At 36.2% G+C, this 27,235-nt stretch overlaps 10 protein-coding genes across 10 annotated transcripts; 3 read left to right on the top strand and 7 right to left on the bottom strand.

Moving 5' to 3' along the window:
* Positions 1 to 80: 80 nt before the first annotated feature.
* Positions 81 to 2,220, bottom strand: TpMuguga_03g00659 (uncharacterized protein). Its single transcript, XM_757690.2, has one exon. The coding sequence runs from the start codon at positions 1,644 to 1,646 to the stop codon at positions 96 to 98; it is 1,551 nt and encodes a 516-aa protein (XP_762783.1). The 5' UTR covers positions 1,647 to 2,220; the 3' UTR covers positions 81 to 95.
* Positions 2,221 to 2,376: 156 nt separating this feature from the next.
* On the top strand, positions 2,377 to 2,895 carry TpMuguga_03g00658 (uncharacterized protein; the record flags this gene model as incomplete). Its single annotated transcript, XM_757689.1, has 2 exons — positions 2,377 to 2,683; positions 2,705 to 2,895. 2 exons carry the CDS (start codon positions 2,377 to 2,379, stop codon positions 2,893 to 2,895), a joined length of 498 nt encoding a protein of 165 aa, XP_762782.1.
* A 548-nt stretch (positions 2,896 to 3,443) lies between these two features.
* TpMuguga_03g00657 (uncharacterized protein) lies at positions 3,444 to 6,693 on the top strand (the record flags this gene model as incomplete). Its single annotated transcript, XM_757688.2, has 1 exon — positions 3,444 to 6,693. One exon carries the CDS (start codon positions 3,444 to 3,446, stop codon positions 6,687 to 6,689), a length of 3,246 nt encoding a protein of 1,081 aa, XP_762781.1. The 3' UTR covers positions 6,690 to 6,693.
* A 765-nt stretch (positions 6,694 to 7,458) lies between these two features.
* On the bottom strand, positions 7,459 to 9,282 carry TpMuguga_03g00656 (3-oxo-5-alpha-steroid 4-dehydrogenase family protein). Its single transcript, XM_757687.2, has 7 exons — positions 9,060 to 9,282; positions 8,988 to 9,029; positions 8,878 to 8,958; positions 8,663 to 8,792; positions 8,340 to 8,462; positions 7,843 to 8,009; positions 7,460 to 7,720 (listed from the first exon to the last, which is right to left on the bottom strand). Exons 1-7 carry the CDS (start codon positions 9,160 to 9,162, stop codon positions 7,476 to 7,478), a joined length of 891 nt encoding a protein of 296 aa, XP_762780.1. The 5' UTR covers positions 9,163 to 9,282; the 3' UTR covers positions 7,460 to 7,475.
* Positions 9,283 to 9,358: 76 nt separating this feature from the next.
* On the bottom strand, positions 9,359 to 10,834 carry TpMuguga_03g00655 (N4). The gene is made up of 3 exons (XM_061305747.1): positions 10,449 to 10,834; positions 9,784 to 9,974; positions 9,359 to 9,547 (listed from the first exon to the last, which is right to left on the bottom strand). Exons 1-3 carry the CDS (start codon positions 10,697 to 10,699, stop codon positions 9,516 to 9,518), a joined length of 474 nt encoding a protein of 157 aa, XP_061160882.1. The 5' UTR covers positions 10,700 to 10,834; the 3' UTR covers positions 9,359 to 9,515.
* Positions 10,835 to 10,989: 155 nt separating this feature from the next.
* TpMuguga_03g02075 (ATP synthase subunit H family protein) lies at positions 10,990 to 11,813 on the bottom strand (the record flags this gene model as incomplete). Its single annotated transcript, XM_061305823.1, has 3 exons — positions 10,990 to 11,113; positions 11,518 to 11,565; positions 11,686 to 11,813. 3 exons carry the CDS (start codon positions 11,811 to 11,813, stop codon positions 10,990 to 10,992), a joined length of 300 nt encoding a protein of 99 aa, XP_061162063.1.
* A 101-nt stretch (positions 11,814 to 11,914) lies between these two features.
* On the bottom strand, positions 11,915 to 17,892 carry TpMuguga_03g00654 (AAA domain protein). The gene is made up of 23 exons (XM_061305746.1): positions 17,312 to 17,892; positions 17,186 to 17,281; positions 17,023 to 17,110; positions 16,867 to 16,991; positions 16,622 to 16,816; positions 16,395 to 16,481; positions 16,222 to 16,365; positions 15,556 to 15,724; positions 15,363 to 15,525; positions 15,102 to 15,333; positions 14,776 to 15,069; positions 14,659 to 14,748; positions 14,420 to 14,609; positions 14,053 to 14,148; positions 13,819 to 14,019; positions 13,653 to 13,761; positions 13,245 to 13,405; positions 13,064 to 13,202; positions 12,946 to 13,012; positions 12,850 to 12,915; positions 12,400 to 12,596; positions 12,086 to 12,133; positions 11,915 to 12,056 (listed from the first exon to the last, which is right to left on the bottom strand). Exons 1-23 carry the CDS (start codon positions 17,822 to 17,824, stop codon positions 11,942 to 11,944), a joined length of 3,585 nt encoding a protein of 1,194 aa, XP_061160881.1. The 5' UTR covers positions 17,825 to 17,892; the 3' UTR covers positions 11,915 to 11,941.
* Positions 17,893 to 17,967: 75 nt separating this feature from the next.
* On the top strand, positions 17,968 to 18,674 carry TpMuguga_03g00653 (uncharacterized protein). Its single transcript, XM_757684.2, has 2 exons — positions 17,968 to 18,377; positions 18,422 to 18,674. The coding sequence occupies exons 1-2, from the start codon at positions 18,059 to 18,061 to the stop codon at positions 18,499 to 18,501; spliced, it is 399 nt and encodes a 132-aa protein (XP_762777.1). The 5' UTR covers positions 17,968 to 18,058; the 3' UTR covers positions 18,502 to 18,674.
* Positions 17,993 to 20,164, bottom strand: TpMuguga_03g00652 (uncharacterized protein). The gene is made up of 2 exons (XM_757683.2): positions 19,000 to 20,164; positions 17,993 to 18,673 (listed from the first exon to the last, which is right to left on the bottom strand). The coding sequence occupies exons 1-2, from the start codon at positions 20,091 to 20,093 to the stop codon at positions 18,541 to 18,543; spliced, it is 1,227 nt and encodes a 408-aa protein (XP_762776.1). The 5' UTR covers positions 20,094 to 20,164; the 3' UTR covers positions 17,993 to 18,540.
* Positions 20,165 to 20,202: 38 nt separating this feature from the next.
* Spt6 (SH2 domain protein) lies at positions 20,203 to 27,030 on the bottom strand (the record flags this gene model as incomplete). Its single annotated transcript, XM_061305745.1, has 5 exons — positions 26,117 to 27,030; positions 25,595 to 25,948; positions 21,497 to 25,538; positions 21,129 to 21,448; positions 20,203 to 20,781 (listed from the first exon to the last, which is right to left on the bottom strand). The coding sequence occupies exons 1-5, from the start codon at positions 26,837 to 26,839 to the stop codon at positions 20,203 to 20,205; spliced, it is 6,018 nt and encodes a 2,005-aa protein (XP_061160880.1). The 5' UTR covers positions 26,840 to 27,030.
* Positions 27,031 to 27,235: the final 205 nt, after the last annotated feature.

The following is a 27,235-nucleotide window of genomic DNA, read 5'->3' as shown; positions in this document are numbered from 1 at the left end:
ATATATTACATATATATTATATATATAATATATATTATACTATATATAATATACTATACAAATATGTATATAATATAGTATATAGTGGTAGTAGATTAGGGAAAGGTGGAGATGACTTTGAAATTCCGTTTAATGTGTTGTTTTAGTTTATTTCTGTGTTCTTGAGAGTTTGAGTGTGCGATTTGTTCAATTAAGGCGTCTCGTTCTGACGCGAGCTGTTCTCTAATGCTCACGTCCCGCGAGTGTGACCTCGTCACAAACGGCTTATAAAACTTGCCAAGCCTCTTTAAGTACCACTTGTACTGGTAATACAATGACATCTTCGACAACTTTATCATGTCCAAACTACTATACGGCTCGTCAAAGTTGTTCACATCAAGATTGATATTGTTGACAGTGTTGACAGTGTGAGAATCATTGGGAAACAGCGTGGATAGCCTGGAGTCTGCCCGTTTTTTAATGTGTTTCCAGTTGTTTTTGACGTAAATGTAGCAGGTTTTGCCTTCGCCGCTGCCTGCCATTCTGCAGGGTATCTTTGCGGCCAGGAAACAGCCGGTCAGCCCAAACGTGCTCAGCAAATCAGAAATAAACGAGGCAAACACGTAGGCAGTGGACGTGTTCTTGAATTGGTAAACCATGTTACTAATCAGCGCCCGCTCCATCGCAATGTCAAAGCTGTAAAAATGCGTAACGCCCTCAAACGAGTCATACGCAATTATGTCCTCATTCACAAACGCCAACGACAAACTCGCACACCTACTCCTAAACTCCTCCAAACCACGTTTTAACCCTTGATCCTCATTGTCCACAGGGTTTACAGGGTTTACCACGTCCTCAGTGTCCACAATGTCCAGAGTGTCCACAGTGTCCACAGTGTCCAGAGTGTTGAGAGTGGGTTTGGGAGACTTGAGGTGTTTGGTGGGTGTCTCGGTGAATTCATCAAATTCATCAAATTCTTCGGGTTCTTCGGGTTCCAGTTGAGTGTTCACAGAGTATTCATAATCTTCTATAAGATTACCATCTGGAGAGTCACAACAAGATTCACACGAACTGCATGCAGTAGAAACATCTGTAAAACAATTGTTGGAATTGTGCGAATGATCGTTGATTCGCGATTCCAGATCAACAGTGGATTTGATCTTCTGAATATCATTGGATATGGCGATGCAAATATTATTAATAGAGTTGAGATATGCGATGGGACACTTTTCAACGCCAATTGAGCTGAAAGTATTCGCGTCATTGGCGAAGACGAAGTTTGGGACACCTCTGCCACTGCCCAGGTCTAGCACTACACTCCTGTCGTCAAGTCCAAACTCGACCAGTTTCCTGCAAATTAACTTCAAACTCGAGTGTGAAATCTCACCGTACATACCCACAGTGGAAGTGCCAATGTTATTACAAGCGCCCCTAAATAGGAATGATATGTCATCACACTTTTGACGCTTAGGATCGGTAAACACACGGTAAAACTCAGACTCAACTGAGCTAAACGAGGGATGATTACGCTTACGAACTGTTATATCTGTTGCACAGGGTGTTGTAGTGTCTGTTAGACAGGGAGTTGTAGTGTCTGTTACGGTGGGATTTGTGTGTTTTGAGGTTAGTTTACCGTAGGTACGTCTGGGTGTGGTAGAATTTGACATAGTGAAAAATGTGTAAAATTGTAAAAATTTGAAAATTTTAGAAAATTTTAGAAAATTCTAAAAAAGTTGAAAAAAGCTAAAAATAGTAAAAAAAGGTTAAAAATAGTGAAAAAGTTGAAAGATTAAAATGTGTGAAGATTACACACGTTGTCTAATTGGCATGCAGGGGTAGAGGGAGCAAATTAACAATTCAACTGCATGTAAAAGGTAAGATACAAAGTAATAATTTTAAAGTAATAAAAGTAACGCTTTAAAGGGTAAGAAATGGTAGGAATCACCTGTTACAACGGTATATTAGTAAACTCAGATCCACAAACGACACACATTCTCAAAACATAATTTACAAAATAATTTACAAAATTTTAAAAATAATTTAAAATAATTTACAAAATGATAAAAAAGATTAATTGTTCTGAAAATTGTTGAATTGTGTTGACATAGTGACACAGCCTTCCAGTGAACCTGTGGTCTAAAAATAACCAAAAAACTGACAAAATCTCACCAAAACAATAAAATCCAGAAAAAGATGTGAAAAATTAAGGATTTAAATTTTTTGCGATATGGAAGATAAAAACTTAATAAATAGTGTTTTGTGGTATTACAACATATTATTGTATTTATTTTACGTATCAACTTTTACACAAATGTTGTGGAATATTTAATTATATGTCAATAGTGTTTAAAGTTGATAAAATGCTTAAACGGTGTGATTTCACATTTAATTTTTATTATGAGCCCGAAATCACGCAAATCTTTACACAAAGATTCTCACAATTTTAAACATCTTAAGAGTACAAGGAGTAGCAGCAAGATTAGGAGGAGTAGAAGGAGTAGAAGCACAAGTATACAAAGTAGAGACAGTAGAGGAGACAAATACACTCACAAAAGTCGGTATAGAACCAGTCGTGACCCCGAATCTGTTACTGAACATCTTAGATTAGCTCAAACACAACACTTTGATCCCGTGACAAACAGTGATTTGAGGGAGGAATTTGAGAGATCGGCGTTTGACAAGGCGTACGGGTTGGACATTTCAGGTTTTGTTGGTATTTCTTCAGAGATTTTAACGGCAACTACCGTTTCGGAGGGGAGTAAACTGAGCAGAAGTGACCGTAGGAGACACCGGGAACACGAACTTAAACATCACCAGGAACGGTTCTGGAAGTGTAAAAGGTGTGAATTCATGAATTATCTCTCAAACTACGAGTGCAAACACTGTAAAACTCTCAGACACACTTCACACAATTAATACTTTATAGCCTCAGAAACTTTGGAATTACCTCTAAATTAAGCTAAATTAGACCTAAATTACCTCTAAAATACTACTAAAATAGGGAAAAATAAGCGTAAATTGCCTCTAGAATAAGCCGGAAATACCCTCAGAAACCCTGAAATTAGTACTGTAATAGTCTCAAAACCCCTTGGAAATACTATAAATAAGTTATAAAAAGGTCCTAAATACCTTCAAAATACCCTAAAAATACCCTCATAATATACCTCAGAACCCCTTGGAAATAGCTCTAAAATACACCTCAAATAGTCAAAATATACCGGGAAATACCCTCAGAATAGTTCTAAAATAAGCCTTAAATACCTTGGAAATACCTCTAATATACTCCTAAATAACCTCCGAAATACCATAAATTAACCTCTAAAATACCCTTAAATACCTTCAAAAACCCTAAAATTAGTACTAGAAATACCCTCAAAACCCTCAAATTAGCTCTAAAATAACCCTTAAAATACACCTAAAACCCCTTCAAAATAACCCTCTAACTAACGTTAACACTATAAGAAATGGTCAGACCAGTGGTTACTGACCGTTTGCCTACGGTGTTGACTGGATTTGGCGGTTGTGGTTTCTCTGCTTTGGCAATTTCAAGTGACGGTTTCACCATAGCCTCGGCTACTGACGAGTTTATTAATATTTATCCCACGTCCTCCATCTGGTTACCCTCGTTTAGTCTCAACGTGCCAACTGCGCATAGTCCAATTAACTTTAAGCTCCAGAGGCTAATCTGCGCTGATGAAAATTGTAAGTGTAAATCCACTCTGCCTCAGTATGTAAAACCGCCGTTAAAAAAGGCCAGACGTAAATACGGCATGAAACGTGTGGTATACCTCGGAGTCATACAACACTTACAGTTCTTCGGTCAGAAGAACGAGTTTTTAGTAGCCCTGGGACCCTTTTTTCTACTAATTTATGATCTAAGTACTATGGATTTGAATCCTCTGATCAGTATAGACATGAGATACTTCGGACTAGACACCGTGGCGTATCCCTACATACTGCTGTGTTCGTTCACTGTGTTGAACATACACCGGAACTTTATATACCACAATCGACTATTGACGTGTGTTGAGTTTATGTTTAGTCATAGACCTTACGTGCCTACGTATTATAGAGTTGTGTTTAATGAAAGGAGGTGGTGGATTGTAGACTGCCAAGCCACCACAGGCCTAATCAAACAAGAATCTCTAGACGATGACGTGCCATACAACGTTTTCAATCACTTTACAACTATGGAGTATGATGTAGATTTGTCAGAAAAGTTTAGGTATGAATTACAGGAGGAAGAGCCGTATGTGGATTTGACGCCGGTGTCAAGTGACACAGGTAAATCTTATAGTGAAGAAATCTGTAGAATGCGAATGTATGAGTATAGACTAGTGAAGGAAATGCAGAATAGAGAATTTGAAGAGGCTATCTTCAAGAATAAGACAAAGTTACCGAAAAGACCTGGTAGGAAGCCGAAAAGAACCAGATCCAAACTAGCCTTTAGAAACTATTTAAACAATTTTAACGCTAAGCTGAGTTTAAAGGATACTTTTATTAATGGTCTAGGCACTATTACTAATCCCTACAACACTCCAAGGATTAGCTTTGATAACGGGTCACAGTCTGATTTTCACTACTCACACAGTCATACCAATACTGATTACAATTCTAGTCCTAGGGATTACACATTTGACTATAGAGACTATAGATTAGGTTCTGGAGATTACAAATTTGACTATAGGGATTACAGTTCTAGTCCTAGGGATTATAGATTTGACTATAGAGAGCACAGATTAGGTTCTGTAGACTCCAGTTCCAGTCCCAGGGATCACAAACTAGGTTCTGGAGATCACACATTTAGCTATGGAGATAACAGATTAGACTATGGAGATAACAGATTAGACTATGGAGATCCCGGGTTAAACTGTGGAGATCCTGGGTTAAACAATGGAGATCCCGGGTTAAACAATGGAGACCGTAGATTAGGTTTAGACACTAATTCGAACCCGGATTTGGCTGGTGTATTCCCGGACTTATCTGAGTTGAAGCAGGAGTTAGACGAGGAGATACACAACGATCCAGGGTCAAGTATGGATAATAATAATGATAATAAGTTAAGAGATGAGGAATATGTCTCGGGTATTAATGTTAACTCGGCGTTTAATAAACCCTTTGAACTTAAGTCCATTTACTTCCCCTTCTGCCTTCTCAAGAAGAAGTTCACCACTGAAAATCTCACCTCACTATTGAAGTTTAGTACTAACAGTGGGCACTCTGGGTGTACCCAGGACAATCTGGAGTCTACTGTGGACTTCTCAGAGTGTAGTGAGGACAACCGTGAGATCCCTAGGGACAACAATGAGATCCCTGGGGACAATCTGGAGAACTCGGAATACTATTTGAAGTATGTGGAAGAGTTTGTATTTGCTGGATTTGTCCCGGTGTCGACTATAGTGATGATAAAGTTCACCGTGGAGACTTACTTACACGTGGAGAGTGGAGTGGTAAGATCAACGGTGTTGGGGAGGACAGACTCTAAAGTGTTGGCAGACTTGACAATATCAAATTTACCCATTAGAGTTCACATGTTCATCCCGAACCCGCTCGGGAACCAGTTTGTCATCCTCGTCTACGACCGGTTCTACGTCTTCAAATACACCACAGCCAATTCCAAAACCACCAAACTCATTTTCAAACGCTTTTTTACCAAGTCAAACACTAACACTGGGTGTAATACCACACATAACACTGTGACTAATTCCACAGTAGTTAGTAGTAATAGTGTTGATAAGGGAAGTTCTCAACGTACAGATGAGTCTAAAAGTGGACCTATAGTAACTAGTGGACCTACAGTAAATATAGCAGATGATAAAGAGGATTTAGTACGGTCTACAGCTGATGAAAATATGAACTTTGTACAACCTGAAACCCCTGAGGACAGGGACTTAAGTCCTCCTAAAACAGATGAAACCCTGTTAACTATCTCTAAGTCTCCCGAAGATAAAGAATTAACCACCACTAATACTACTAATAATACTACTATTACTAATAATAATAATGATGTGAGTAGCCTGAGGCTGTATGAGGTGGTGGTGGAAAACGAGTTGGTGGTTGACAGTTTGAGGATTTATTACTGTCACTATGACCCGGTGTTGAAGTTACGTTACAGTTTGGGTTGTTTTAGTAATGCTAGGGTTGACGGGTATTTGGCGATGTGTACGAATTACAGTTCCCAGTGGGGGTTTCAGATATTTGACCTCAGGTGTAAATCAGGCGTCGACGGCCTCAAACTTGTTATGGACGCCTCAAAGTGTAAAGGCTTTATTCAAATGTCCTGGGTCCCAAATACTAACAAGTTCATGTTCATCTCGAGGTTAAACGGGGAGTTGTACCAACTTGAGCCCAAGACTAGGAGGAACTGGGTCGGCCTAATCTCCAACTTTAAATCCATTGAAAAGAATTTGGAGTACATTGAACCCGAGGATATCTTTGATATAGACCCGGAAACCGGCAAGAGCGCAGATTCAACCGTTTCAGCAGAGCTTTACGGGGATATTAAGTCTGGTACACATACTAAGAATAGGAAAAGGTATGGCAGTGTGAGATATCCGTTTTATGAGCCGGTCTTCTCAATAATCGGTGATGAATATGTCAAGTATCAGCAGGAACTTGAGATTAACGAGGTAGATCCGGAGTATCACACTAGTAGTCCGGAGATACAGGAATATTATCAAAGCGTTACCAAACCAATTAATCTAATATAACATATTTACTTTAGCCATTGTAGTAGTAGTAATACTATAGAGTAGTATATTATCTATACTATAGTATATATACTATATATAATATACTATGTATATAATGTGTATAGTAGTAGGAGTATATTATATAGCATTTGTATACAGTAAGATAACACTCATTACAGTGTAAATACTCCTTAATACTGTTGTAATAAGCTTAAATATGTATAATAGAGTTGTTTTCGCTATGTAATATACACCTGATTTACTAGCCGTAAACCCAGACACGTAATCCTCATACATACTATAATATACTACTAATACTACTTAACTATATAATATTACTTAACTATATTACTACTGTACTATACTCTTAAACCCAGACATATAATACTATAGTATATATACTATATATTATATACTATTATACCTACTATACTATATACCCTTAACTACTACAATACAATACTATGCCTATAATCTTAACTATATACCCCTAGAGGGAGCTACTTAATTATATACCCCTAGAGGGAGCTACTTAATTATATACCCCTAGAGGGAGCTACTTAATTATATACCCCTAGAGGGAGCTATCTTAATATCTAAGGGAGAGGGAGATAGTTAATGCGTATACCCCGAGAGGGGGCTAACTTACTATATACTTAGTATTATACTACTAATACTACTGTAATAGTATACTATATACTATGTATTATATACAGTGTATATACATGGTATAGGTAATATTGGTAGTATTAATAGTATTAAGGGTGTTGGTGGTAAATAATAGTGTGTATAGTGGGTATGAGATTAAAATAGGAAGGGTATGAGTGCTTTTCTGTTTTTTGGATAGTTTGGAAATTCTTTAAGATATTTGTTATGTTTCTTTTTGGCCCAGTTTGCCAGTATTAAAAACACGGCAAATGCGAAAAAATACCCCGTGAGAGTATTCACAAACAACGCAATGTCAACCCAAATCAACAACTCCCAAAAATAATTCGCACACGACACATACTGAAACCCCCAATCACGCGGTATCCCCCTCACCACCGTCCCTATCATCCAGTTTACACATCATATTGTATTATGCATATGTAATGTGTAAAAAGTATAAACTGTGTAAAGGTGTGTAAAATAGTGTGAAGGTGTGTAAAAATGAGTAAAAGGGGTGAAAAACCTTTTGGTCGTAGTCTGCAGAGTGTGAGATGAGTCATGAAGGTGAGAAATTGAAATAAGAAGAAGAGTGCGAATAAAATAATCTTTTCAGCGCCTCGAGTGAAAAATAATACAGGCCTGTAATTAGGATGGAATAAATAATACCCTATCCCAATCGCACACAATACCCTAACACATTAATACACATACCAAATAACTTAGTGTGTAACCGTGTGTGTATAACGTGTCTTTAGCGTGTAACTAAGTGTGTGTAAATAACTACTGTAAATGTGTAAAGTGTGTAAAGGTGTAAATAAGACACGTTGGTGTCGAAATAAGACACAGTAGTGTGTAAGTGTGTAATAATGTGTAGAACGTGTCTTATTTAGTGTGTAAAAAAAAGACACGTTAGTGTGTAAAATACTATTAGTGTGTGTAAAAAATGTAAAATACTGAAAAATAGTGTAAATAGTGTAAATAGTGTAAATACTGTAAAAATGTGTAAAAAAGTGTGTGTACCAATAGTGAAAGCAGTTGGTGAAGAGATTTTTGATGGGCATTGTTTCTTTGGAGAATCTGTGGACGAAAAAGGTCTCGAATTCCCTCTTCAAAAAGTGAAACATCAACATCACAAATCCACACCTACAATCAATCTACACAATTATCTACACAATTATCTACACAATAATCTACACAATTATCTACACAATTATCTACACAATTATCTACACAATTATCTACACAATTATCTACACAATAATCTACACAATAATCTACACAATAATCTACACAATTGTCAACAATTAATAATTACATAACAGTGGGAAAATGTGTAAAAATACTTTTGGGAGCAGTATCTGATGAGCGGTTCGGTTCTGTAGAAGAAGGAGGGGAAGAAGTAGAGCAGCGGAAGAATAAAAAGCGGTCCCAAATACTCCATAAAAAACACCAAACGCCACGATATCTGAACTCCTACACAAATATCAATCAATATCAATAATTATCAATAATTAATAATTATTAATAGTGTGAATAATGGGAATAATGTGAAGATTACCGAGATCCTTGAAATATAGTGAAGTTCCGTCGGTGACGCCGTTTTCGGTTAGTTTATTCCCGGTTAGGACGGGCCCGGTGACTGATCAAAATGAGTAAGTAAATAATTACGTGAATTAACGGTCCATCGTTGTCGTTCGGGGTAGAAGCGGTCTGAAGTCAGTGAAAAAGGTGTAAAAATACGTTTTTCGTAGAAGAAGGTTTTAAAATCCTCGACGGTGCCGTCCACGGGGAAATTAACCCGTTCCATAAATTGCCCCTTATGATTCTTCAGCAACAAGTCCATTTCTAATTAACTCAAAACGTCGGGCACATTGTTCAAATAATTATAAATAATTAATATAAATAATAAATAATAAATAATGATTGGTGTGAAATTGTGTGGAATGTGGAAGAAAATTATAAATTTAGGTGAGGTGAGACAGTTGAGTACAAGTCCACATATATCAAATTACCCAAACAATAAAGTAAATTAGGTAATTTTTTCTTTGTACAGCGGACAACATTCAGAACTCATCAGAATCACAACCAGCAATTTTCATCAGTAATCACAATTAATAATTTTGATTAGTAATCACAATTAGTAGTTGGATTAGTAGTTGGATTAGTAATCTTGATTGGTAGTTGGATTCTTCCTGTCTACTTGTTAGAACCGGCTTTGTGGTTCCTACCTACAACAGTATTAACCATAGTAATATTACTATACATATAGTAGATAGTATAGTTAATGGTACATAGTACTAAGTATATAGTAAAGTAGCTCCCTCTAGGGGTATATAAATTAGCTCCCTCTAGGGGTATATAAATTAGCTCCCTCTAGGGGTATATAAAGTAGCTCCCTCTAGGGGTATATAATTAATATTATATAGTATATAGTATATAGTAGTAAGTATGGTATGTATAATACGTGAGTTGGAGCGTGGTCCACGTTTGGAGTGTAGTAATTGGTCCACGTCGACGCCGTCAAGTGTTTCTTTGGTCAGGGGTGCTTGATAGCCGATAGACTTTGTGTCAATCTTACTCGGGTCCAGAGATAACGATATCGTCAAAAAACAAACACTAAACTTCGTGTCCTTAGACTTACTCTTCCCATCAGCCCTAACACATTATACAACTTTATACAACTATATCTAAGAGTATACAGAGGTATCTAACTGTATATACAGGTATCTAGGCGAGAGGGAGCTATCTAACTATACCCCTAGAGGGAGCTAAATAACTTTATACTCAATTATATACCCCTAGAGGGAGCTAATTAAATATAGTTAGAATACCTAGAATTATATACCCCAAGAGGGAGCTAATAATATACCCCGAGAGGGAGCTAATTTATTATATACTTAGAATTATATACCCCTAAAGGGAGCTACTTATTTATACCCCAAGAGGGAGATAGTTAACTATATAAGGGAGAGGGAGAGGGAGCTACTTAAATATACCCCAAGAGGGAGCTAAATAACTATATACCCCAAGAGGGAGCTAAATAACTATATACCCCTAAGGAGAACTACATAGAGAAGAGTGAGCTAACTAAAGAGTAATATAACTGTTGAAAATGTGTGAAAGAGTTACAATCTGTCTTGGGTATCGACGGTTGTGACTTGGTGTAGTCCGTTGATCATGTGTCTGAGTATTTCTGCGGTTTCGACTACGTTGCTCATGGCTCTTCCGGTCCCTCTGATGGTGATGACTGGAATACCGTTGGAGAGTAATTTTTTGGCGTAGGTAACATAGTTTGAAACCCTGCCGAGTGTGGTTACTCTGATTTCACCTTCTGCAATAGGTTTCGTCTCCTTCGACTGCGGATCCACTTTCTCTGTCATTTGAAGTAATTTTATTTTACTACGTTTTAAGCTTACCAACTTTTATCTGTAGGGGCACTAATATTTACACTACCTAACGCCAATGGGATCAAAACAACGTTATGGGGACCCCGCAAAAAATTCACAACCTAACTCACCAAACAATCAAGATTTCTTACACCATCTCACCAAATCACACATTTTATCACCAAATTAAGTATCACAAAATTAAGTATTAACAGATTCCACAGTATTAACAATCCATAGTAGTATGAAGGTGTATAATATTAGAAAATTGTGAGAATGAGTAGTTAATATTTTAAAGTAATTTTTGGTTTTTCCGAGACTTTTTCGACGATTTTTTCAGCCTTTTTGAATATTACGCGCATCGGACTTATCATCGGATTCATCTGAGACATATACATACTCACCCATCTACAACATTATCATCCACCCCTCACATATTAACCATATTATTACTATATAATAAGCATATAATTATTATATAGTTAAGATATATTTAAGTAGCTCCCTCTCGGGGTATTAGTTAAGTATAGTAAAGTAGCTCCCTCTCGGGTATATACTTAAGTAGCTCCCTCTCGGGTATATACTTAAGTAGCTCCCTCTCGGGTATATACTTAAGTAGCTCCCTCTAGGGGTATATAAGTATACAGTAAGATAGCTCCCTCTCGGGGTATATCTAGGGGTATATAGTAAAGTAGCTCCCTCTAGGGGTATATAGTAAAGTAGCTCCCTCTAGGGGTATATAGTAAGATAGCTCCCTCTAGGGGTACAAAATAAGATAGCTCCCTCTCGGGGTATATGGTTAAGGGAGTTACAGTAGCCATAGGCAGAAGGTGCCTAGAGGTACGAGTAAAAACACCAGCCTAAAATTTTTAATCATTTTCATTAAATTAAATTAAATAATTGTGTAAAAATAGTGTAAATTGATAGAATGGTGTAAATTGATGGAATAGTGTAAATTGATAGAATAGTGTGAAAATTACGAGAAAAAGTCTTTGCGTTCGTTTGGGTTAATTTTGCGTATGAGGAGTATGGGAATGGTAATACAGAGTGATAGGCAAATTGCGATAAATACAGCAGATCCCTTAAAAATTACACTATAATTCGACATTTCCAATCATACATTTTATAATAATTCTATTACCCACAATTTTATCGTGTTCAAAAATTATCTAATTTATTTTAAATTTATTCAATATTATTTTATCAAATTATTTTATCTTGTGTTAAATTGTTGTGTTAATGTGAAGTGTTTGGATGATTCAGGTTGTGTAAATCTGATGGTGATTTTGGGAGTGAGTGGTCGGGGTAATCGAGATATAAATTTAATTGTGAAATGTGAATGTTTAATCCTCTAAAAATATTTAATTTATTTAATCTTACTTTGAGTAAATCCAATTCAAATACGGACGCCAATTCTCCCTGTCACTCCTAATCACCAAATCAACACAGTAACATACATATTAAGTTATATACTTAAGTAGCTCCCTCTTGGGGTATACAGTAAAATAGCTCCCTCTTGGGGTATATAGTAAAGTTGCTCCCTCTTGGGGTATATAGTTATAGTATAGTAAGATAGCTCCCTCTCGGGGTATATAGTTAGGTATTTAGGGTATACAGTAAGATAGCTCCCTCTAGGGGTATATAATTAAGTAGTAAGATAGCTCCCTCTTGGGGTATATAAGTAGTATAGTTACATGAGAGTGTGTGAATCTCCTAGTATGACAAGACCTCTCCTGGCTCTGGTGAGCATAACGTTCATTCTCCTGGGATCTTTGAGGAATCCAATATCCTTTACGAGATTCGATCTTACAGCGGTGAAGATTATCAAGTCTTTTTCACGGCCCTGGAACCCATCCACACTGTCAACCTCAATCATACCACTCTCCAATCCCTGGCATATTGTGTTAGGTATAGTTAAGTAGCTCCCTCTCGGGGTATATAATTAAGTATAGTTAAGTAGCTCCCTCTTGGGGTATATAGTTATATAGTAAGATAGCTCCCTCTTGGGGTATATAGTTATGGTATAGTTAATTAGCTCCCTCTAGGGGTATACAATTAAGTATAGTAAGATAGCTCCCTCTAGGGGTATACAATTAAGTATAGTAAGATAGCTCCCTCTAGGGGTATATCTAAGGATATGATACTTTGAGTGTTTTAAGACATTTCTTGATTAATAATTTTTGAGCGTCATACGGTGTCAGGATCCCAATCTAAACCCTCTTAAACCTTATTAATCTTACCTGGTGTTCCTTAACATCATTTGCCCTTAAAAACGAATTCAACAACGCCATCACACACTTTACCTCACTAATCACAATTGTATAATTGTGTATTATGGATAACTGTGTAAATATTTACATGAGATTGGACTTGGATTTGCCTTGGGGAAGTTCAAATTGTGTGCTTGGTGATGTACTCACATCAATAAACACAACATTATAACACTCCACAGGCCACTTAAATCCTCTTATACGACTCCTATTCACTTCTCCGACATCTGATAACACTGTTAACTGGGCATAAAATTGTGTATATTAACTGTAAACACAATTTACATTACCTTGACTGTGTATTTTATTGGAGTAGAAATGCATGTTTGGGAATTCGATGATTGAGGGGTGCATTCTCCTTTGCACATTTAACATGTGTACCGGAGCCACTTCCTCCTCTATTAACCGCTCCAACAATGATTTGTCCAGTCTACAGAATATATTTATCAGTAATATTTTAAGTGTGTAAAATACTATAGTTAGTGTGTAAGTGTATAAAAAAGACACGTTAGTGTCGAAATAAGACACAGTAGTGTGTAAGTGTGTAAATGTGTAAGTGTGTAGAACGTGTCTTATTTTGTGTGTAAAAAAAGACACGTTAGTGTGTAAAGTGTGTAAGAATGTGTAAAAATGTGTAAAAATGTGTAAAATACTATAAATAGTGAAAAATGGGTTACCCAAGTTTAAGAGCGTGATTGGAGATGATTGTTGGTCGTAATTGCTTGTGATCACCGATTAACACTAATGACTTACATCCCTTCCCAATCGGTATCAAGTTACTCATCTCTACACATTACTTAGTTTATGGTATAGAAATGAATATTTGGTAAACTTTGTGGAGACCTATGGACTGTGAGCATTCGTCGATGATGACGTGTGAGAATTGGTAATTGTGGAGCAGATCATTCCCGGAACCGACGCAGGTTGCAATAATAATATTATGCTGCTTAATAGCCTCGGAATATAACAAAACCTTTAAATTTTTCGCCTCCTTATAGTAGCCTGACTGCCTCAATTTCACATACGAATTATAACGTTCCAAATCTATACAATTAAGTTGTCTTAGTGTGAAAATACGTTTGATTGAGTCTTCCTGGAGCTCATACTCGGAACTTTGACCGATTCTTAACGCATTTATGCCCTTCCTCGTCAAGGCGTCAATCAAGTTATCGGCTACAGAATTTTTTAACTCAGCGTATTATTAACTATATAATTAACTACTTATTATTAACTACTTATTATTAACTACTTATTATTAACTACTTATTATTAACTACTTATTATTAACTACTTATTATTAACTACTTATTATTAACTATATTATTAACTATATTATTAACTATATTATTAACTATATTATTAACTATATTATTAACTATATTATTAACTATATAATTAACTACTGTATAACTAACTAACTGAAGACTAAACTATATGATTGAACCTGCAATGTTGGAGTCTGCAACGGCTAGAATTCTGTTTGTTGGATTGAGTTTGGCCCAGCAATCGATGATAGCGCATGCTACGTGTGTTTTCCCAGTACCTGGCGGGCCTTGAATCAGTGTTAACGGGTTCCTTAACGCTGACATGCACGCCGTGTACTGGACCGGCGTCAACGTCATATTCGTCAACAACTACACAATATTAATAGTTTAGCGTTAGAAATAATTAAGTTATGGTTACAGAGTTAGGTGTGGGTTGTGTTGAGAATGTCTTGGAGTTTAGTAAAATTTCCTTCATTTCGTAGGTGAAAGAGTATTTGCCGGCGTTCGTCTGAGAATTATGAAGTTAATATCTTACGTTGATTGGGAAGATTACGTGTGTCAGGGACTGTGTCGCCTCAATCATCCGCAAATACGGAATTAACGATTTTACATACATCACAACATACTTCGAATAATTCAACAACCCAAACTCATCCAAACACCGGGATTTATCCCTTGTACTGTCCAAATTATTACTCTGTGCAGTGTCCAAAGGGTTACTCTGTGTACCGTCCAAGGGGTTAGAAATGAGTGACACAAATTTTAAGGTCATATTAAGTACAAAATTGCCAACTCTGTGCTTCAGAACGTTGCAAATCAGGCCGGGTGTCTGAGATATTATAACGTAAAGTTAGAAAATACGTTGGGATCTGCTGCAGTGTGATCACTGGGTAAAAGTAGCACAATGTCGTTTTCCTTGAAAATGTTATTCCTGGTGTATTCGTAGTCGACTTTTGAGGTCATAATGAGGTTTGGCATTTGTAACTTTGCCAAGTCCATAAGAACCATCTCACCCTTGAACAAATTCACATTTTCCCTCCTCAACAACACTTCATTACATACATTACACTGATACTCCATACACAGTAATATCCTAAACATAACATAATTGTGCGTGGTTACGTATTGTGTTGATAGTATTGGAGTGCTTTTTTGGAGTAGAAATGAGTTTCGTTGAGCTTCAGTGAGTGCATGAGGTTGAGAACTGTCCTGACAAACTCCTCGTCCATGACGTAAATTAAGTTATAAAGCATAGATTCCCAAATGTCGCCCTGTAAACTTGTCTCTAAACTTAAGTATTAACTGTATAAATTACGTTTCGGATCATTTTGCGCGTGGATTACCGTGTTTAGAAGCTTTAAAATCGCTGATTTGTCAGTGTTAAACAGGAGTTTATTCCACAACTGGAGGATAAACAGGCGCCAAACCGTGGAATTCGATGAAGTTATCAGTTCACACGCCAGACGCACAGACTCGCCCAAGTCCTAATCAAATTACCCAGCCAAATTGTTATTTAGTCAAATAAATTATTTACCCAAATGAAGTAATTAAGAGTGAAATAATTAGTAAAAATGAGATAATTAAGAGTAAAATAAGAGTAAAAATGAGATAATTAAGAGTAAAATAAGAGTAAAAATGAGATAATTAAGAGTAAAATAAGAGTAAAAATGAGATAATTAAGAGTAAAATAAGAGTAAAAATGAGATAATTAAGAGTAAAATAAGAGTAAAAATGAGATAATTAAGAGTAAAATAAGAGTAAAAATGAGATAATTAAGAGTAAAATAAGAGTAAAAATGAGATAATTAAGAGTGAAATAATTAGTAAAAGTGAGATAATTAAGAGTGAAATAATTAGTAAAAATGAGATAATTAAGAGTGAAATAATTAGTAAAAGTGAGATAATTAAGAGTGAAATAATTAGTAAAAATGAGATAATTAAGAGTGAAATAATTGGTAAAAATGGAATAAAACTGTGTATACGGAATTGAGTGAGGATTTGATTTTGGTTGAGAGTTGGCTTTGATTGGGGTTAATGTCTTGGATGGTGCCCATTTCCACAAGCATCGTCTTGCTGGCATTGGCCCTTGCAAGTAACTTACTACTTCCGCTTTTTATCACTGTTTTCTACGGTATAATAGTTGTGTAATTAGTACCTGGGTCGGGACCCCTTCCGGAGTTGTCCAGTTCCACACCAACGTACACTCAAATCCGCCCGGTATAGACACCACACTCTCCTCTTGCTAATTATTATTATTATTTTATGTGTGATTAACTATGTGTGATTAAGTAGTGTGATTAGGTTGTGTGATTTAGTAGTGGGATTAGGTTGTGTGATTAACTGTGTGGGATTAGGTGGGTATGATTAGTTGGGTAAAGGTACTTTGATTTTGATTTTGGAGATGAGAATATTGCGTAGATTATTAATTTGTGCGGCGTCAGATCGGGATAACTCATCGTCAAACGTTGATTTAGCGGATGCAGTTGCGAGGTTATTTCCATCCGTGACGGGGGATTTTATTCCCTTACCCAAATTTTTACACAAATTCCTGTCCAAATTCTTACCCGAATTTTTAAGCTACAAAACTTTATAGTAGTGCCAGGATGTTTAAAACTGAGTAAAAATACGTTGAGTGTTTGTAGGTATAAATTCTGACTGGCGTAGAGTTCAGCTTCCTTGAAATCGTGCCCTTCTCCAGTGCCGAGATAACTAACATCGCCAATTTTCCACTCGATTTTACAAACACACACGTCTAATTATTGATAAAATTGTGTTAAAAATACTTGTAAAGGTTTTTTCGACAATTTCTTCCCTAGCGCCGAGTAAATTCTTACGCACCGAAATCATCCAACGGCTGTTCTCATACATCTCCTAAACAATTCAATTATAATAATATAATATTATAATATAATAATATAATAATATAATAATATGGGTATGATATACGTCGAAGGAGGGTATTGGGAGGTTGGATAAAATTTCTCTTGCGGCTAGTTTTTTGGCTAATTTCTTATTAGTAGAAAATGTTTCTCCTGTAAAAACCTGACCAAATATTAACTCAAATCTTCTTACTTTGCCGTCTGGAGTCTTGAGATTGTATTTGCAGGATGCTAGTTTGTCTTGCATTTGGATGTCCCAGTCGACTTGAAAGTTCATAATCCGCTGCTTAATTGTGAGACAATTTAACACATTGTCGTCTCCGTAAATGAGCGCATTAAACTCTGGGTTCTTCCCAAATAATCTTACCATCTTCTTTATGTTCTCCGGAACAACGGATTTAACAAATGGAGTAGACTCCGTAAGTTTAGGTTCCCTAGTCAAGGAGTGTTGAGACTGTGATTCCTGGAAGCTTAGGACTTTAATACTGTTGGAATGTGACCTTTTAGTTGGAATGGATAATGACAGAAGTGCCTTCCTTTTTTCGGTGGAATCTGAGGAGATTCCGCCGTAGTACGGCGAAGATTCGTCCCTTTTTCTGGACATATTTAATATCGTACATTTACTATGGTACAGTCTGGAATTTACAGGTTTTATACTACATTTGAACAGCTTTAACTGACTAGAAATAACCAGTCCCCGAAACATTTGAAACACTTTTTATCTCATATTTCAATTTAATTAACATTTTACCAAATTATCTTTTATTATGTAAAGAATTATTTGTAAAATTTTAATTTCAATCCAATGTGTCACCCAATTTACAATATTATTTTATTTATTAAATATTATTTTATGTTAACACATGATTTATTGAATATAAATTTATATTGATATATAATTTGTTAAAAATATGTTTAAATGTGAGTTGAGGGTTAAATTATGAGTTTGTGTAAATTTGGTAGAATTAAATGTTTTAGTGATTTGGCTGGTTCCAGGCATTTTTCCCGTTCTTCCAGAAAAACTAAGTCCATCACTGGAACCTTAACAAATGACGAAATTGACGCTAAAATTAGAGAATTGCAACTGCTGAAGTCACAGAATCTTCAAAGGCCTGAATCGCCTGGATTCGTGAAAATGATACGGGAAGGGTTCGGCTACGGTATTGGCATTTCTCTAGCCCAGAGAGTCATCGGAAGCATCTTCGGACTCATTTCCCCAGGCTCAGACTCACACATCGATTCACACATTGATTCTAACAGTGAGTTTTATTCATTAGATTAACAAATTGTATGACTTGTTTAGGTAGTGAAATGTTTCCTGGGTCAAATAATCAAGATGAAGGCTGGAGTTGGAGCTCCGACGAGCTCCTCGATGATGAGTAAATAGACTAAGTGTGCCATACACAAGTGTTTAATTATGTGTTAAAAGTGAATTTGGTTAAATTGTACGTATTTTTTACTTTTTAGGCTGTAGACTAGTGATTCCTGGTTATATCTTTTCAACTCTATACACGCCCGCTCATTAGTAAATTTAACACTTAAATTCTCCAAATCTCTACACAATTACGATAAATTAGTGATAAATTAGTGATAAATTAGTGATAAATTAGTGATAAATTAGTGATAAATTAGTGATAAATTAGTGATAAATTAGTGATAAATTAGTGATAAATTAGTGATAAATTAGTGATAAATTAGTGATAAATTAGTGATAAATTAGTGATAAATTAGTGATAAATTAGTGATAAATTAGTGATAAATTAGTGATAAATTAGTGATAAATTAGTGATAAATTAGTGATAAATTAGTGATAAATTAGTGATAAATTAGTGATAAATTAGTGATAAAATTACGATAAAATTATGTAAATTAAGAACTTACATGTGTGAGCAGTGGACAGTGTCACCGATTTTCTTGTCACTGAAATATTTGATATTGTCCTCAGTTACCAAGCCGTACAGGGGGAATATCACGCCCTCGTTAACATAGAACGAGTTTATATTCAAGATTATGTTCCCCTCAAAGTGGTACAGTATTATGCCACTGAAATCTGCTGACTTTGTGAGTAATCTCAATTGGATATTTCCATTGAGAAGACTTGAGAGGAGTTTTTCTTTTAGAATTTTCGGGTTTAGAGTACCGGAATTAAGATTTTCGTAAACTGGCGAGTAAATCCGGGGATTAGACTTGATTTCTCCGTATGAAGTTTCCATCCTCAGGGTAAATGTTTCATTAGTAATTCCGTATTTAGAGCCTAAATAAGCTCTAAGATCGTGAATTCTACCAAATGGTACTAAAATAGAAGGTATCTTTTGGATTACTCGTAAATCTTCCTCTACACCGTTAGGGTCTCCAATGTGTATAAAATCGTCTTTTAAACCCTTTAAACTATCATTTGAATCATCAGAGTTAAGAGTTTGAGTTCCTTTGTTCTGGTGTAAATTGGCTCTGATTAATTGTGAGTAATCGTGTGTTGAATGTTGTTCCTCAATGGCAGAATATAACAGTAGCAAATGTTTAATATCGTACACATTTTGTAAATCTACACCGAAATACTTAAAAAAGTTAAATATTACATCAATTCCATTTTCGTAGACTATTTTTTGTACACTTTTATCAGACAACGCTGATAGAAGGATTAGTGACGATTTTGAAGGTGTGTAAAATGTTTTAGATTCACAGGGTTTCTCATTTAATTTAATCCTCGCCTTTATGTGATACACAATTCCTGAGATTGACAAGTAAAATGATAAAACATTTAAAGAATTTGGTGAATAAATTGATTTCTTTGTTCCCAAGCCATTGGTTATTATATTTATGTTATTTATTCCACAATAAATTAATTTTTCATCTAATGTATTTTTTGACTGATTTAACAAATGTTTATTGGTGTGTAATATCTTTTTTAGTTCACGAGTTAACCTCAGAATCTTCCTTGAATTAAACACGCGAACTACTCTCCCAAATCCTCTCATAAATTAAAATAATTATCCCAATTCACACATAATTTACATAATTTACACATAATTCACACATAATAATAATAAAATAATGATAATAAAATAATGATAATTGTGTGAAGAATCATTTGCGTTGTTGTTGGAATTTATTTTTTTCGGTGTTTCGGTGCCAGTATCCGTACTCCTTCCACCAGGAGATTAGTTGTTTTAGTGACTTTTCTTCATGTGTCCAGAGTCTGAAAGATTTGTGTGTGACGTAGATCGGATCTTGAAGACTTTTAACCTCTGAAATGAGGTTAAATCCGGGCGGAATTACGATTAAAATGAACTTGAGCGGGTTGTTAAATCCCTTTTTCATTGAGGGGATGATGGCCCAGGTGATGTTGTCTGGTTTCAGGGAGCTTTCCTGGATCAACTCACGTTCCACCTTGGCAACGTCGGGGTTATTCCTAAACTTCGGATGTGTGTAACATTCCTCCAAGTTAAGCTTTAGGATTTCCACAAACTGTGATGAGATTTGGTCCAGATTTGTGTACTTTTCATTTTGTAAGTATAATTCTCTCCCTAACTCGCCTGGCACACGCTGGTTCTTCTCGTAAATCACAAATGTCACATAGTTGAACGGGTCACCACACGTCTTTATTATCAAGTTTAACTTATCCAACTCATTCATCGGACATATACAACACTCGCCAATCGGCACCTAATCATCAATCAGAAAATTTTATACAGTAAATACATGGTAACTATGTGTGTAAGTGTGTGAAATGTGTAAACGTGTCTTATTTAGTGTGTAACTAAGTGTGTGTAAGGATGTGTGTGTAGAACGTGTCTTATTTTGTGTGTAACTAAGTGTGTGTAAGTGTCGAAATAAGACACGATAGTGTGTAAATAGTGTGTAACTAAGTGTGTGTAAGTGTGTGTAGAACGTGTCTTATTTAGTGTGTAAAAAAAAGACACGTTAGTGTGTAACTAAGTGTGTAAAAATGTGTAAAATACTATAAATAGTGTAAAAATGTGTAACTAAGGTAGTAAGGGTAAGAATGTTACATCGATTTGTTTGAGGTATGTTAGGACTTTTTGATGGTTCCAGATCCTGTAGAGTGGGTGTCGTATAATTCTTTTATATTGCAGTTTCCTCCTGTGGACGTTTTGTAGGTTATTATACTTGTTATAGTTGACATCGAACTTGACGAGGGGTGACAGGAATTCTCCCAAATTATCGTCGTACAAGTTGTTTAGGAACCGATTCAGCAGCATTCTCTTGTTACCATTTGTTAAACAAATGCCAACTTTATAGTTGTACATTCCATTCTCCAATACCACAGGCCTAAAGTCCACCTCCAACACCCGTCCGTAAAACACCTCATCTACACATTGTTATAGAATAATTTAATTAATTAAATTAGTGAACGAACTGGTGAGATTGGTGTGTCGTGAGGCTGGGTTGACTTTGTTTAGTTCCACTTTGAAGTGATGCATGTCGGTGGCGTTTCCCTTGAGCTGGTGTGGCAGTATTGTCAGATTATACCTGGAACTGTTGTAATAATAGTTAAATTTACACAGTACGTTAGTCCCGTGTTTGAACACATTTTTATCCAGTTTTAACACATTGTAAAAGGTTTCAAATTCGTCTAAAGAGCCAACTGTGTTACTGGAATTGAGGGGTTTGGCAATGCCATTCAACTGTGTCTCTGACGGATCTGAGAATCTCACGTTATATGGAAACTGTAGCTCATGTTTAATAAATAATAAATAGGGAAACATCCTTGTCATGTCCTGTTTCTGACACAGTAGTACGGAATACGATTCTAAATCTAGCTCGTCTAGTTTGGCTGGATTAGCTAAAATTTCATGAATTGAGTCTTCTCCGTCAAGTTTATCGTCTAGGGATCCGTTGCACAATTTCTGTGCTATGAATCCGGACTCCACTGGATGTATTCTTGTAGTGTCCAAAGAGTCTACAGAGTGACTGAACCTTATAAACGAGGCCATGTTGTGGAATACCAAGTTACCAACCAGTTCCAACATGTTATTCCTGCTAGTGGGTACAAAGTTCCTTAACCTGCTCAACAGCATCTGAGCCTTTCGAATCCCTAATCCACAAATAAATGAAAGATACGTTTGTATATTCTTTCTATAGTCGATGAACGTGTTAATGTAGTCTGACTCTGAGACTGTTATGTTACTCCCATACTGAACAGCGAAATTCCACTTTTTATGATAACTCAGCAAAGTGTTAACATGGATTCCATACTTGTTAATCCATAGCATTAGGACGTAGTTGATATATTCCTGGAGTTTATCCCTGGATACCATACCCTGCAAATGATGATAATTAAGCTTTAGGAGGTAATTATCCTTCTCGTCCCATAACTCTACCAGTTCCATAGTATAATTCTTATACAGTCTGCTAGTGCTCAGGGATAACAATATGTAATAGACTGGGCTATAAATGACCTCATATATCCCTGAACCGCCCAAACCAATGGAAGAACCGGTTTTCACCTTGTTAGAGTTAAACCCGCTAGAGTTAAACTTGTTGGAGTTAAACTGGTTAGAGTTTATATATTTTAGCACAATCAAGTGTGAAACGTTGGTGCTATATTTGATAAGTCTGACATTGTTGTATTTGTGTACATTTCTGTGCAGTGCGTAGTATAAATTTAAAGAGTACAAATTGGTTAGTCCTACGATCATGACTGTGACGTCATGTTTAATAATCAGGTCAATGATGATCTTGTACCAGTTATTGAGCATGGCGTTGTTGTGTCTGGTGTCTGACTCGTTTTCCACCATGTACTTGAGGATACTGGTGTACTTTGTTATGTATACAGAGGTGGCACCGTAGATGCACATGTAAATGTCAGAGCCTTCGTTATTTGCTATCAGTGTCATTACTGAGCCGTTGTCGCTATTCTCAGTCAGCTCCGTCTCGTCTCTGTCACTGAATTGTGAGTTTCTCCGCTCAATACTACTTCTCCTACTACCTCTTTTAGTTTCCCTCGGTGACTTTTCTGACTCTGGGATAAACTTATCGGGGATTGTGGACGTGTTCATATCCAGCTGGTTTAGGAAATTCAACTGTATATTATACAACACCGTGTTCGTAGATGTGTGATACAACAATTCCTTAATCTCCTTCTTATACGTGGGTATCAAGTACTTGTGAAACAACCTTGTCAAAATCGTTTTACACATGAAGAAGTAAAAGTTATTACCTACTGAACTCATATCCAAAGTGTTTGACACAAAATAATCCTCTTCCTGGGAAATGTCTGATTCTGGCGCCGTATCGGACTTGAATTTTTGAAATAAACCCACCAACTGTTTTACCATCCCGTTAATATACTTTTGGTCATTTTCATAAAAATTACTTAATAATATTAATTCCCTGTTTATTAAATTCTTTACGGTGTCAGTTTCATGGTCAGCTGACACTGTGGTACCAATGGTGCCGTACAAATTTGTGATCCTCGTATTGTACTGGTCAGACTTGTGGTATAAATTATCAAGTGGTGTCAGTGGATGGAATAATATGTTAATTTCACCGCTTTCTTGTAATTTTAACATGTGTAAATACATCTCTTGCAACTTTAGGTTATTTGTCTTTCTCTGCACATATGCTTGTCGCTCTGATTTCTCCAGGTAATACGGATAATTATACTGCGTTTGTAACGTTTTCAACAGTTTATTCACCGGCAAACGCATCATTCTCTTGATAAACCAGGAATTATCTGTAACCTCCAGAGACGCCTCACCCTTGATCGTTGTCACACAAGTTATGCTACAGTAGTTTCTAAAATACTCTCGAAACAATCTTCGAATAGAAATGTGAGTGCTATACTTGGTACAATAATAGTCAACGATTGAGTTGAACAGGTGCTTACTGGTTGAAAAAGGCCCTGTCATGAATGGCGAAAACAGCTGATCAATATCCAAGTCAAAATTCATCCCGGTAAAGTCTAAATCAAGATCCTTCACATCTGTGAGTCTAAAGTCTCTGTGCCCCGTGTTAATCAAGTGCTTATCCAGCAATTTGTAAAACTCGTCCGCCGTCGGTATTATCGTGCAAATCACATCCAAGCCAAGTTTTTCAATATTCTCCACCAAATACACCGAAGAGTTTTTCTTCAACTTGACTCTCAAAACAGGCTTTTCCAACTTTCGCACCGACTTTTTCACGTCCACATCCTTATGGTTAGTTAAGGTACCTGTCGTGGTATAGTTTGTCGTGGTATAATTTGTCATGTTATAGTTTGTCGTGTTATCTGTGGATTGATGTTCATCTCGGTCATTTAATTGGTCTGAAGCTTTTAAGTCACCTTTCAATTCCTTACTCTCGTACATTAACGAAGTCTCAACTTCATCGTTGTCCATTGCCATATCAGCACTGTCCTCACTCTCAACTTCTGATACCTGATCCAAATCCCGTTCATCACCAGAGAGAACTGAATCCGATGTTGAGTCAGATTTTGTGTCAGACGTTGTGTGAGATGTTGAGTCAGATCTGGAGTCAGATGTGGAATCGGAGGGAATTGTGTCGGATATGGAATCGGAAGTAATATCTTCGGGTTCGTCAAGGTCAAGGGTTGGCGTATTTGGTGTTGAGGGTAATGATCTGTTATGTGTCGGATTATCAACGGGTTCGAAATCACCGAAAATCTCATCATACTGATACTCAACTTCCTTATCAACTCGTTCCGTATCCTCATGCAGCTCCTCCATCATCTCAACTGCTTCATTCTTTTCCTCTAAGTCTGTATCTGCTAATTCAGTTTCCTCTGCTAATTCTGTATCCTCTACTGATTCTGTTTCCTCTGCTAATTCGGTGTCCTCTACTAATTCAGCATCCTCTGATTCAGTATCCTGTGGTAAATCAGTGTCCAATTTGTGATGATATAAAAGATGTATGTTAACGTCGTTTAGGTCATTGATGTGGTCAAAATTGGTAGAATAGTAGAGAATATCACTAGAAAGATTTTCATGTCCGATTTTACCAATTTTAGTTTGGATCTGTTTGGACAACGTGTTTAATCTGACCCATTCGAGATCCAGTTGATAAACTCTCCAAACGATGGAATCTGTGAGTGGTGGACAAATTAAATGTCTTTTATGGTATAGTATGAATGGTACTTCGAAACGTTCATTGAGTAGCCAGTTGAGAAGAAGTTCACACTTCTCTGTAACATCACTTGCCACTGAGTTGTGATTATTGGTGTAAGTCCCCCTGAATATCTTTTCATATGTTCGTTTCACACTGTCTTTGGATAAATCAATGTTAAATTCTTGCATTAATCTTCTTGTCATCCATTGCGCTTCACTTTGTATCTCACGTTCATCTGTACGCCTTGGCCTGTTCCGGTAACGTATATACAAACGCTCCGGCTCATCCACCTGCCTTATCTCCTCATCCTCTTTTGTTAAATACTCATTTTGCAACTCATCAATATCGATCAACTACAGAATATTAGGTATAATTTTACGTAACTACTGTAAACTATGGTGTGTGATACTTGTTCAAGATTTTTTTCGGGTTCTGACGGTGTGATTTTGATGGTTTCAACTCTGTTAACCAATTCTTCATCTACGTCATTTGCCGGTTCATTGTCTGGGTCAGTGTCTGGGTCATAATCTGAGTCATACTGTTCCACTGGTGCGTTGTTTGGGTTCCGTTCATTTTTTAGTATCTGTACTACCAAATCAACTTGGCCAAAACACTCTGCAACAGTTGCCCAAACGTCACTCAGCTCAAATTCCTGATTCGATTCCTCGTCATACCACAAATCTTCAGCCTCAGGCTCGGACTTCTTTGTTCCCTTTTTCAACCTTCGCAACCGCTTGTTATCCTCCTCATCATCAAAGTCGCCCTAAAATAAATATTACCCTGTATCAGAACAATTTAGATAAATAATTTGATAGAATTAATATTTAATTATTGAATTAATATTTAATTATTGAATTAATATTAGTGATAGAATTAATATTTAGTGATAGAATTAATATTAGTGATAGAATTAATATTAGTGATTGAATACTTTGGATAATTTGGTGCCGGTGTTTTCTGCGATTAGTTCGAGGTCGTCTTCATCGAATTTGAGTGGATCGTACTCGACATCACTTGCTTCTTCTTCGTAATCTTCCACGACTTCATCTGTGATGAAATCTCTGAGCTCTTCTGGGATTTCATTATCAAGTTCATCATCGTAGTCATCTTCTTCACTTTCCAGCTCAGATGCTTCGGATTCCTCTGCCATTGTGTCAATGTAACTCTCCTTCACAACTTGTTTTAACACTTTCTGCTTCTTTTTAGATTTGGGATCGAGGTCAGATTTTTCAGACCTCTTCTGGCTCTCCTCCTCTTCCGATTCTTCGTATTCGTTTTCCGAATTTGTAGCGTAATCTTCATTCTTTTTACGGTAAAATTTAGAATCTTTAAGGAAAGGATTTAGAGGATGAAATTCTATTTCCTCATCTGACATAACACTTGGAGAATCTGGACTCCCATAAGCTTCATGTTTTAAATCTAAATTAGTACTATTTGGACCAGTACTATTTGGCCCAGTATTATTGGATCCTAGATAACTGGATTCTCTGTGGTTAGATCCTGTATAACTGGATTCTCTGTGGTTAGATCCTGTATAACTGGATTCTCTGTGGTTAGATTCTTCGATATTGAAGGAAACGTGAAGATCTTTTTTGTGATCTTTAGAATTTAGGTTTGATGTTGTTAAATTATTAATTTCATCTGGCTTGACCATTTGAAAATAATAAATAAATTAAAAAATCAAATAAAAATTAATATTTTAAACATTGGGTTGGGAAATTAAAAGGTATTAATCTGAAGTATACAAAAATTGTGTTAAAATTAAAATCGTATTAAAAAGCTCGGAGGTATATAATAAATACAAAAACAAGGCATTAAGTTATTATATTATATCTACATTTAAAAGGTCATAATAATTATAATTAACTGATTAACCTAACCCAGTCTACAAAACAACCTCCCCATCAAATTTACCATTATCCAGCAAATTAACTCATTAATCAGTTTTAACTTGTTTCTTAATAAATTTTTAATTGGGAAAAATTATTATATCCAAGAATTAATCGGGAAATTTACGTAATTTTCACAATTCTCCGGAATAACGAATTAA

The sequence above is a fragment of the Theileria parva genome (genome assembly GCF_000165365.1).
Source record: "Theileria parva strain Muguga chromosome 3 map unlocalized ctg_531, whole genome shotgun sequence".
Classification (NCBI taxonomy): domain Eukaryota; phylum Apicomplexa; class Aconoidasida; order Piroplasmida; family Theileriidae; genus Theileria; species Theileria parva.
This window is presented reverse-complemented; position numbering and strand designations above follow the sequence as displayed.